This window comes from Musa acuminata, chromosome BXJ3-5 (assembly GCF_036884655.1).
Source record: "Musa acuminata AAA Group cultivar baxijiao chromosome BXJ3-5, Cavendish_Baxijiao_AAA, whole genome shotgun sequence".
Taxonomy (NCBI): domain Eukaryota; kingdom Viridiplantae; phylum Streptophyta; class Magnoliopsida; order Zingiberales; family Musaceae; genus Musa; species Musa acuminata.
Genome location: NC_088353.1, coordinates 44,378,250 through 44,389,083, shown reverse-complemented (window position 1 = coordinate 44,389,083; position 10,834 = coordinate 44,378,250). Strand labels below are relative to the sequence as shown.

General features: G+C 46.3%; 4 protein-coding genes across 5 annotated transcripts; 2 read left to right on the top strand and 2 right to left on the bottom strand.

Moving 5' to 3' along the window:
- The first annotated feature begins 233 nt into the window (after nt 1–233).
- On the top strand, nt 234–1,502 carry LOC103986177 (fasciclin-like arabinogalactan protein 11). The gene has a single exon (XM_009404101.3). It carries the CDS (start codon nt 539–541, stop codon nt 1,334–1,336), a length of 798 nt encoding a protein of 265 aa, XP_009402376.2. The 5' UTR covers nt 234–538; the 3' UTR covers nt 1,337–1,502.
- A 222-nt stretch (nt 1,503–1,724) lies between these two features.
- On the bottom strand, nt 1,725–2,744 carry LOC135637771 (uncharacterized protein At4g08330, chloroplastic-like). Its single transcript, XM_065150548.1, has 2 exons — nt 2,422–2,744; nt 1,725–2,330 (listed from the first exon to the last, which is right to left on the bottom strand). The coding sequence occupies exons 1-2, from the start codon at nt 2,685–2,687 to the stop codon at nt 1,958–1,960; spliced, it is 639 nt and encodes a 212-aa protein (XP_065006620.1). The 5' UTR covers nt 2,688–2,744; the 3' UTR covers nt 1,725–1,957.
- A 220-nt stretch (nt 2,745–2,964) lies between these two features.
- On the bottom strand, nt 2,965–3,823 carry LOC135637770 (protein DOG1-like 3). Its single transcript, XM_065150547.1, has one exon. It carries the CDS (start codon nt 3,820–3,822, stop codon nt 3,016–3,018), a length of 807 nt encoding a protein of 268 aa, XP_065006619.1. The 5' UTR covers nt 3,823; the 3' UTR covers nt 2,965–3,015.
- A 1,461-nt stretch (nt 3,824–5,284) lies between these two features.
- Nucleotides 5,285–10,321, top strand: LOC135581001 (phosphoinositide phospholipase C 6-like). Of its 2 annotated transcripts, none has more exons than XM_065150543.1 (9): nt 5,285–5,776; nt 6,596–6,792; nt 7,427–7,562; nt 7,647–7,892; nt 7,982–8,205; nt 8,731–8,848; nt 9,292–9,444; nt 9,547–9,633; nt 9,776–10,321. In XM_065150543.1, the coding sequence occupies exons 1-9, from the start codon at nt 5,456–5,458 to the stop codon at nt 10,067–10,069; spliced, it is 1,776 nt and encodes a 591-aa protein (XP_065006615.1). In that variant the 5' UTR covers nt 5,285–5,455; the 3' UTR covers nt 10,070–10,321. The 2 variants fall into 2 exon arrangements, with proteins under 2 accessions (XP_065006615.1, XP_065006616.1); XM_065150544.1 differs by lacking the exon at nt 5,285–5,776 and adding an exon at nt 6,290–6,516.
- Nucleotides 10,322–10,834: the final 513 nt, after the last annotated feature.

The following is a 10,834-nucleotide window of genomic DNA, read 5'->3' as shown; positions in this document are numbered from 1 at the left end:
TGGAAAGGCAAAACCTAACATGAACATCGAAAGAGCAGCTGCAAAGCTGCTTTCTCCTGATCACCTTAATCATTAGGCAGACATGGGGTTCGCTTTCCTGCACAATTTATCTCAGGACTAATCAATCAGTGGCTTTCTTTTGCTGAAACTCTACGGCAGCTATAATACTTGCATTCCAATCCGCAAAACACAACAAATTAGCAGGTGCACTGAATGAAACACTCGACAACTCTGCCATGTCAAGCTACTACTACTGGGCAACGTAAAGCAGACAGGGAAACCAGAACGAAAGAGCATGATTCTTCCTCGGGCGAAGGCCTTCTTCGCCAGCCATCATTCTCCATGATGCTTTTGGTGGAAGGATCACTGCACCCATGTCATCTTCACACATGGATATTGGCAACCATGTCAAGCAAAATAGCTGGAGCGTCCTATTAAGTTTGGTGCCGGACGCCATCCCACGACCCACCGCTCTCCCCATCCTCCCTCCTCCTCCTCCTCATCCTGCTGCATAAAATGCCCCTCCTTCCTCGGCTCCATGCACCGACGCAGCAGTGAGCAGAGCATAAGACAGCATAACACTGCAACCATGCAACGCTTCGGCTGTGTCGTTACCGCCTTCCTGTTTCTTGCCGGACTGGCCGGGGAAACCTTTGCTCAGTCGGCGACATCTCCGGCTCCTGCAGGACCGACCAACATCACGGCCATTATGGAGAAGGCAGGGCAGTACGGAACGCTCATCCGCCTCCTCAAGAGCACCCAAGTCGGCGACCAAATAAACAACCAGCTCAACAACTCCAACACCGGCCTCACCATCTTCGCGCCCACCGACAACGCCTTCTCCAGCCTCCCTTCCGGCACGCTCAACTCCCTCACCGACCAGCAGAAGGTCGCGCTGATCCAGTTCCACATACTTCCCACCGTCATCTCCGTCTCCCAGTTCCAAACGGTGAGCAACCCCGTCAGAACGCAGGCCGGCGACGCCAGCAACGGGCGGTACCCATTGAACGTGACGACCATGGGAACCCAAGTGAATCTATCGACGGGGGTCGTCGACGCCACCATCGCCAACACCATATACTCCGACAGCAAGCTCGCCGTGTACCAGGTCGATCAGGTGCTCCTTCCCTTGGAGATCTTTGGACCCCCGGCTCCTGCTGCTGCTCCTGCACCAGCCGAAGCCAAGAAGCAGAAACCAAGTCCTGTCGCCGAAGGCCCTTCCACCCCTTCCACCGACGCTACCGATGCCTCCGCTGGTGTGAACCTGAGCCGGAGCGCATCTGGAGGCGGCGTTATGTTTGCAGCCGCAGCTATTTGGCTGTGGTGGAGCTTCTGAGTGCAACCGCAACTATTGTGTTCAGCAGTTTAGGCGAGTGTGAAGCACCGCAATGTTTTGGTGTCCTATCTTTGCTGTGAGTTTTTGTACCGTCATTTCATTCAAAATCACGAGATCCATGAAATAAGAAACAGAGTGATAGCATTTCCCCCTTTGTGCAATCAAAGGATCTAACTGTTGGATCCGTCTTCTTTCCGATTTCTGGGTATGAACCACAAATGCACACACAGATCATCAAGTCAACCTATATGGGATGCATTGACTTCCTAAGAAGTCATGGCGAGATGTATTCATCAAGCTAATTCTTCACCACCATATGTTGATCGAACATCCTAACTTGCAGTTCATATGATCCATGGATCAAAATCTCATGTCGCCAACGCAAAAATCACCAACAACTTTCGTTCGGTACCATCTTATTCACACATTACACGCTTTACTCTTAGAGGCAAAACTACAAACAGATCAAAGGCATCATTTTTTTGGGTCCAATTATCTTATACAACCGTGTTCCGGATCCTGACATATAACACCTTCTTTCTCACACAAGCATATGCACGAAATCAAGGAACGAGTCCGATGTCGGCATGGCAGCAAACATCACCTGGAGAGAGGAACGCCTTAGTCATCGCACGCCAGCGGCTGCAGCGCGCTAATCTTGATGAAGTACTTCTTCGGCGCCTCGCCGTTCCCGGAACCCGAGACGGAGCTATCGGACCCAGCCTGTGTGGAGGCGCCGTCGTAATGTCCGACGCCAACGAAGTTCTTGCACTTTCGACAGGACAACTTGGTCTTCCTCCTCAGCAACCCCCACGAATGCCTCGACTCGAAGTAGGGCCAGCAACGGAGCTCCTCGACCTGCGAGAACCGGCTCTCGTCCACGGCAACGAAGGAAACGATGCCCTTCTTGGCGGATTTCCTGTACTTGGAACCGATGTTGGCGGTGTCCCGATCGGAAGAGCTCAGATTCAACGCGTACCCACAAGATCCGCAGCTGCATCAAAACAACACAAAAGCGACAAATTTACCAGTCCGACTTGCGATCGCGACTGAAGAGACGGATCGATTAGGAGGTCGACGCAAACCAGTAGGTGACGGATCGAGGAGAGAACGCCGCTAGGGTTTGGGGTTGTTCGTAGTCGCTGCGCAAAGACATCGGTGGACGATGGCGAAACGGTTTCGGAGAGACGGTGCCGTTGAAGAGATAAAGAAGGCGAAGCCGGGTTCTGTTATTTATGGAACCAGAGAGGACATGGGCGGCGAGTTGCGCGGCGGCAGTGGCGGTGGAGGTGGGGGATGGGGACGAACGTGTACCGGCCGACATATGTAGTTGATCGTGACGGGTGGCCATGGGTGATGGACGGCCTCGATGGGCTTTAACGATGCGTGCATCTGGGACGGATGGGAGCTTCCTTGTAGCGATTCGCAGAGACGGTGCATGCGCGGAGAGGGATCGCGATCGACGTGCCTATGTGCATGATTTGTCGCACTCGAGTCCGGGACATGATCGGATTATAAACGGGTCCGACGGGATCCATTGGATTAGGATATAATGCTAATGTTCTACATGCTAACTAAGCATAAGTACATGTCACAAGTGGTAGTAGTTAGTGTGCTTTATGCTCAACTTAAAACAGACCATCCCAATAACAGATACAAGATACGGTTAAACACCAGCCTTACTCTGGTCGGCCAGTAGCGGCAGCGGCAGCGTCTTTGCTCTTCCCAAACTCGTGCACTTTGAGGTGAAGCTCCGCAGCCGCGATCAAGAAATGCACCGCCTGCACCGGCTTCAGTATCTCCACCAGCCCCTTCAGCGTCTCCAGCCTCAGCTGATCCGCCCTCTGCAACACCTCGTTCATCCTGTCCCGTTTCCTCTTCATCTCCTGCTCCATGGAATCGGCTTCTACCTCCTCTGACTCCGCCAACGCATGCGTCAGCTCCACCATCCGTGCGTCCGCCACCGACTCCTGCACCTGCGCCTCCTCTTCAGATATCTCCTTCTCCAGCCGCACCGTCAGCCGGTGGAGCCCATCGATGCGCTCCAGCTGGTCGGGGCTCAGGTCGGCCAGGTCGCGCGTGGGGTTGCCGACGATCAGCTCGAGAAGCCGGGGCTCGAACTGGAGGCCGGACTTGGAGTAAAGGAGGTGGAAAGCCATGGTGGGCCGCCAGCCGCCGGCCCAAAGGAAGAGGTTCTCCGTGGAGGACGTCCACGTGGGGTTGAACATGGGGAGCACGTCGCGGCGGACGGAGGCGGCCTTGGCGCAGTAGTAGTACTCGTAGTGGCCGAGGACCCGGTCAACGAGGGGTCGAAGCCGGAGCTCCTCGCCGGCGGAAGCGGCTGCGGTACGGAGGACTTGCAGGTCGCGTTCTTGCTCGGCGAGCCAGCACTCGAAGAACTTGGCGAAATGCTCAGGGGCGCGGGGCTCGTTGCGGGCTGCAGCCGTCTCCTCTCCGCGTTGTTGGTTCTCGTTGGCGGAGCTCATGGTGCACTCGAGCGCGGGGGGGGGGGGGGGGGGGGGGTGGGTGGGGAGTACGGAGGGAAACCCCGGAAGGCTCGGTTCCTATATAGAAGGTGGGCCATGTTTATTTCTGTTGTGGGGCCCAGAAGGTGCTTCTGCTGGGTGTTTCGGCTCGTTGGGAGGGCTCTGCGCCCCTGGAGGGAACGGAAGAAAACAAAGAATAGTGTTTTGTTGACCAAGTGGATGGTCATCAATCTCGCCACGTCATACGGTGACGAGATGCAACGCAGCCTTTCTGAGTGAAGCTTAATGACGAAGGTCGGGAAGTATGCGGAGGCAGCGGACCAGTGGGGGAACCCAGCGGAGGAGATGTCACATGGGCCCTTCTTTCCAGTTCGTGGAGGCGCCGGCGAGAGGGAGATGCATCTGGGTTAGCTGGTAGGCGAGAGGGGAGGTATCCACGTCTTCGACAATCTTTATCCTTTGTCCTTGGTCGATAACAGTGGCGAGAATAATACTCTGACCTGATGACACGGTCGCCGAGGAGACCATTCCCGGTGCCGCTGGCCGTGGTTTCTGCAGGTGGTCTTGGATGGCCTCACCCAGAGGAACTGGATTGCTTATCTCGTCTTTAAAGCATATGTATAACTGGCCAGACATCATGAGGTCAGCTGATTGAGATTTCCTTGTTCGAAAAATAATGGAACACCTTTCCCTCAGTGTTCCATCTCCATCTCCATCTTCATCTCATCTCAGATGTCATCTCAATTTTATTGCTGCAAGGCATCGCCGACGTTTCCCGTCAAGAGAATGGGATTGGCGTGACTGAGTTGCATTAAAGCAGGGGCTACAAGATCCACGACGAAGAAAAAACCCTTCTTTTGGCTCGGTCGTCTTCTTCCATGTTCGAGTCTGAGATGGGGAGTACCAAATGACTCCTTGACTTCCCCTCCTATCTAAATCAAAGATATCCGATGTCTAATCCAGATAATTATTTAGATAAACGAACCTATTCCAAATTCAATTTGAATAGACACATCTTGAATTGGATTAATGTAGATCCTAATCCTACGATTATTCTTTGCTGCATTAGTAATCCAGAGACTGGCAGCGTGGATAAGGTTGACCCAAACCCAGTGATCGTGACCACGTATCCGACACGTACGCCGGCCCAATTATTCTTTGGTCTCTCCCACCCCACCGGTGTGACCGTCGCGGTCGCCAAGGGACACAGTCTGAGTTTCGATCTGACGGATGACTCTTGTCCACGTGTACTTTGTGATTCACGAACCGGGGCATAACCTTCACCAACAACGTCGCCGTTACGAGATCGCGACGGCATTCTCCATGGAAACCCTTGACGTGGTCTCTTTCCCCACCCAAAGCGACGGCCACGATCTGGGGCCCTCTTGCTGCGGGTGGGTGCGTGTGTGGGCTTCGGTCGTGTCGGTAACGAAAGGTGTTCTTCTGCGGAGAGGGAGGTATCCCTATCCTTTCTCGGAGAGTCACTGGAAACCACTGTGACAGTTAAACCGCGTCCATTTCTCGGCGCGCCTCCTCGTCTTCGCCGTCTTCGATCCTTTATATTTGCCGGGAGCCCCATTTGGTCGTGGATGTAAGCAAGGAAGGTGGAATTTTGGAGAGAGAGAGAGAGAGGATGGGGAGCTACAGGTGCTGCATCTGCTTCACGAGGAAGTTCCGGTGGAGCGAGGCGAAGCCCGCGGAGGACGTGCGGGAGGCTTTCGCGACCTACGCCGAGGGCGGAGCCCACATGACTGCGGATCAGCTCCGTCGGTTCCTAGAGGAGGCACAGGGCGAGGCCGGGGCCACCGCCGCCGACGCCGAGCGGGTCATGGAGCGCGTCCGCCAGCTCCGCCGCCCCTCCCACCTCGCCAAGCTCTCCAAGCCGCCCTTCACCCTCGACGATTTCCACCACTACCTCTTCTCCGAGGAGCTGAACCCTCCCTTACAACCGCAGGTCTGCTCGCGCCTCTTGTAGATCTCTTGATCCTGGTGGTCTGCTTGGCCCCTGTTGTTGTTACCTTCGATGGAGGTGTAGTATTTGTTGAAAGTTGGTCCATGATTGCTTCTGTCTTTGGATTAAAGACGACAACTTTAGAAGAACTGTACAAGTCATATTTAGGAATCGAAATCACATAGACTTGAGCAATTAATTCTTGTGAATTATGATGCATTCTAGTCGATGCTTGTCGTGGAAGATGTTCCTTTTATGTTCAGTAAATGTTGGAAAAAAGAATCTAATGTGATACTCTTTTGTATGCTATTTATGGTAGAATTACAAGCCTCATTTATCTTATTGCTAAGATACTGGTTGATCAAGATATTAAAAACTTGTAGATCTGTTCTTTAGGTTTCAAATGTTACCATCTCAGGCTACTTTGTTTCTTTCCCTTACATGCTGCTTGTTTAGGTTTGTTTTTTGTTTTTAATGTTCTTTGATTACCTGATATTATGCTTTGATCTTTTTCAGTGATAAAAATTGAAACAAATACATTGGAGAAACTGATTCTGTGCCAGTGGTGCTAATGGAAGAATCCAATATCCTAATTGTTTTATCCAGAACTTCATGTTGAACTATGCTGATGATATTATTACTATTGTGTTTCCCTTCCAAGTGATAATAAATTCTGAACATCTAAGATATTATGACACTTCAATTTCCTGTTATACTGTTCAGCCTATAGCCATGACTTACAGGTTAATATAACTGTACTGCTTAAATCATAGCTCAGAAATTTTTACATGTTAGCAATATGAATACTTGATACTAATGCAGGTTCACCATGATATGACGGCTCCACTGTCCCACTATTACATATATACAGGCCACAATTCATACTTGACGGGAAACCAGCTCAGTAGTGACTGCAGCGATGTTCCAATTATAAGAGCACTTCAGAGAGGTGTGAGAGTAATTGAGCTGGATATATGGCCAAATTCTGCAAGAGACAATATCAATGTTCTTCATGGAAGGTATACTGGTGTGATGCCTGGTTTCTTCTTAAACTTTTCTATCGGATCACTATTTAGAGAAAATTGTGAAAAATAATATATTGTACCTAGTATTTTTTTTATAATGTAGCATACTATATATGACATGGCCTAATAATTCTCTTTTGTATAACGTTTATGATTCTCAAATCGACATTATTGTTAGACACAGCGGAACAGATCCACAGAGTTTGCAAGTTCTCAGGTGGTATATCTTTGTTTTTGTTCATCCATATGATTTGGTTGATTCTCTGAGAGTAATTTAAAATGCCTTTTATTAAGATAAAAATTGGCATACTGAAGAACAAATGCCACACTTCTTTTTTGATAATTCATTGTCTTGAAAAAAAACGCAAACTAATGGTCCACAGGCAAGTTCCTTCCGTTCTGTATCAAATATTTTTTTCCTCTACTCTAATTAACAGCTATATACGTGTGTACCCCATTTCCTCCTCCTATTTAAGCTGCTTGGTTGATGCTGCTGCTAATAAGGTAACTAGGTTCAGTATGTTAATAACCAAAGACATGAAATTGCGCTTAATGTTAATATGCAGCTATTGGTCACTTCTTTGTATTTAAGTGCCTTAGCTTACTTTCTAAAAAATTTGTTATGCAGGACATTGACTTCTCCTGTGGAGCTTATCAGATGTTTAAAATCCATCAAAGAGCATGCCTTTTCAGCATCTCCGTATCCTGTTATCATAACTTTGGAGGACCACCTTACTCCTGATCTCCAGGCTAAAGTAGCCAAGGTAGATTCTTTTTTCTCCTCAATGAAAAATTTCAACCGTGTATTTTCAATTCATCTTTTAACTTCTAGCAAAACATTTCTTTAGATGGTCATGGAAACATTTGGAGACATGCTGTACTACCCTGACTCAGAAAGTCACAAGGAATTCCCTTCACCAGAAGCTCTGAAGAAAAGGATTATCATTTCCACCAAACCACCAAAAGAGTACCTTGAAGCTAAAAGTTTTAAGGAGAAGGATTGTGATACTCAAAAAGAAAATGATTCTAATGAAGAAGAAGCGTGGGGAAAGGAGGTTTCAGATATACAAACTGAATTTGAATTAGCTAATAAGGTGTCAAATGATGTTTAATGCACTTCCATCTGATGTCTAATATTCACTGTGTATTTAATAGCCAGTTTCTTATTAATGAGATTGCTCAGGATGAAGAAGTTCAAGATGAGGAACTTGCAGATGATGATGATGATCAAAAAGAGCGTCAGAATGCACCGCCTGAGTACAAATGTCTAATCACCATCAGGGCTGGGAAACCTAAGGGTCACATGAGCAAAGCACTAAACGTTGATCCAGAGAAAGTTAGACGATTAAGTCTGAGTGAGCAAGAACTTGTCAAAGCTGCAGCGACACACGGAGCTGATTTACTAAGGTCCTAATTTTGTTAAGTGTGCATTCCTTTTCAAATCTTGTTTGATTTCTCTTTTCTTATTGCAAAAAATCATTCGGACAACAATAACGGGAGGCCACTTTGTAGATCTTTTTCCTATCATCGAGCTTTATCGTGAGCAATTTTACTAGCCAATCTAAAATCCAGCAGAAGTCTTTATTGTTTTTGATAAAAAGACTACTGTTTCTAATATATTCTTGTCGGATGTTCTTTTGCCAATCCTCACACCCCTGATATATTTTGACACACCCGTTTAATTGGTTTATCTTTGGGCCTCTTTTGGAAATATCCATGAGCTTCATACTACCTCAAATCAGCTCCCATCACATGCAAAATTAATTGGAAAATATCAGAAACTTCCTCTATTTATATATTTTTAGTAATCTGTTGGTAGTTTTAGCCCATGCAAAGATTTTAACTTGGATGGAGCATGCATGTTCACCCGAATGTTACTTGTTTTCTGAGAATCTGTTAGTCTGTTGATATAATTGTCATTTTATTTTATAGGTTCACTCAGAAAAATCTTCTCAGGATATATCCAAAGGGCACCCGCTTTAATTCTTCTAACTACAATCCATTCATTGGTTGGATTCATGGTGCTCAGATGGTTGCATTCAACATGCAGGTATCTCTAGTCTTGAAATACTGATCAAAATACATGATGAATATTTTCTTTCCCGTCTTATGCCTTATTGTCATTCGTCATCTATGGGCACCACATCCACAAGTATCTGAACTTAGAACCTTTCTTAATATGTGGAGGGCAACCGACCAATAGGCTAAGATTCCATCTATTTGGAGTCTGGAAATTGTGTGATTTAACAAGTTTTGATGTCAGATCAAGTTACATTGAGACTCCAATTTTCCAACTGCGATGTCCAAACCATGCTGCTGGCTGCCAAAAAAAATTTACAAGGATTTGTGGTATTGGTTTCAAGTACATAATAAGTCATTGCGCATCAAAATGGCTTCACTTAGTCTTTCATGGCAAAACCTTCATCAAGTAAATTTTGTTTGAATCCCTTTAGGAACACTGTGCTTGATATTCTATTGCCATTTCTTCTGTAGGGATATGGCAGGTCACTGTGGCTGATGCATGGATTTTATAAAGCCAATGGAGGTTGTGGGTATATAAAGAAGCCTGATTTCTTGGTGAAGGCTGGTCCAAACAATGAGGTTTTTTATCCTAAAGCCGTCTTACCTGTAAAGAAAACTTTAAAGGTGATAATTGTTTTCTTCATACATTTTTCTTTTGCATCCCTTTCTTTTTTTTGTTTTTGATCAGAAGTTGAAATTGTTGTTAAAGTCAATATTTTTGGACAGGTAAAAATTTATATGGGAGATGGTTGGCGTATGGATTTTAGTCAGACACACTTTGATGCATATTCTCCTCCAGATTTCTATACAAGGGTAACATATACAAACTATTAGTTTGTTTCAGATTTAATGTATTTTCTTTTCTCCATGGACTAAAGCTAAGGGATGTTGCTCTCGAACTTCAACAGGATGATGGTTGATCTGATTTATGCTGCAATTGTTTGGTAATTAACAGGTAGGGATAGCTGGAGTTCCAGCTGACACCGTGATGAAGAAAACAAAGACAATAGAGGACAACTGGACACCAGTTTGGGATGAGGAGTTTACCTTCCCTTTAACTGTACCTGAACTGGCTTTGCTTCGTATTGAAGTACATGAGTATGATATGTCTGAGAAGGATGACTTTGGTGGACAGACTTGCATTCCTGTTTCGGAGTTGAGGCCAGGGATCAGGGCTGTGCCACTTTTTGACCACAAGGGCAACAAATTCAATTCCGTAAAGCTGCTGATGCGATTCGTGTTTGTATGATGATGCTGTTTGAAGTTCTTCCTACCGGAACCTGATTCGAATTTGTGTGATAACACTTTCTATCTGCATTTTAGAAACAGTTGGTGTGATCACATGTTACAATAGCATGAGGAATTCACCTGTCTCGAAATTAATCATGCAAGTGATGCTTATCGGATGGTTCTGCTCTGTTGTACACATAACTGGGTAGCCAGTCCCATCAACTTTGATATCTGTTATTTTTTTCAGTGAAAATATGCTATTTTTTTCCTAGTCGCAGGTAATTGTTGCCAAGAACAATGGGCCTATATATACAGCCATGAAATGATCATGAAGCTCCCTCCCTTGATGATGAGTAGTTGTGCATAACAATGGAAGTCATGGGAAAATGGTGAGTGCAACATGTTTCTAATGCCATCATCAGTATCTGCTAAAGCTAACTATTATCATGGTATTTGGGAGAGTCCTAACCTGGTTTAATTGTTTTGTCTGAAGCTGGAGATGAATTCTTATCTAAATCTCAAATGGTTGACTTGCTCCAACTCCTACTCTTTGTGGTGGTTGGTGGATTTGAAGTTGCTATCCATTTATGCAGTGTTTCTGATGTCTGACAATGGTCAAATGTATACTGATTAAAGAACTTAGTTGCCAGTGGAAGGATCAACTCCTCCACATTGGAGATTGTCATAATAGAAAAGAAATTTCTGCAACAAAGTTTCAGATATTATATATTATGTCAGGTTCAAGTTCTCCATGAATCAAAAGGATACAACAAATAGAATCATC

Excerpts from the sequence above, each read along its gene's own strand:
- LOC103986177 (XM_009404101.3), top strand. The coding sequence starts at position 539 with ATGCACCGACGCAGCAGTGAGCAGAGCATAAGACAGCATAACACTGCA.
- LOC135637771 (XM_065150548.1), bottom strand. The coding sequence starts at position 2,687 with ATGGCCACCCGTCACGATCAACTACATATGTCGGCCGGTACACGTTCG. Across the intron at positions 2,331-2,421 it reads CCTCGATCCGTCACCTACTG|CTGCGGATCTTGTGGGTACG; the intron begins GTTTGCGTCGAC and ends GTTTTGATGCAG.
- LOC135637770 (XM_065150547.1), bottom strand. The coding sequence starts at position 3,822 with ATGAGCTCCGCCAACGAGAACCAACAACGCGGAGAGGAGACGGCTGCA.
- LOC135581001 (XM_065150543.1), top strand. The coding sequence starts at position 5,456 with ATGGGGAGCTACAGGTGCTGCATCTGCTTCACGAGGAAGTTCCGGTGG. Across the intron at positions 8,849-9,291 it reads TGGTTGCATTCAACATGCAG|GGATATGGCAGGTCACTGTG; the intron begins GTATCTCTAGTC and ends TTTCTTCTGTAG. Across the intron at positions 9,634-9,775 it reads CTCCAGATTTCTATACAAGG|GTAGGGATAGCTGGAGTTCC; the intron begins GTAACATATACA and ends GGTAATTAACAG.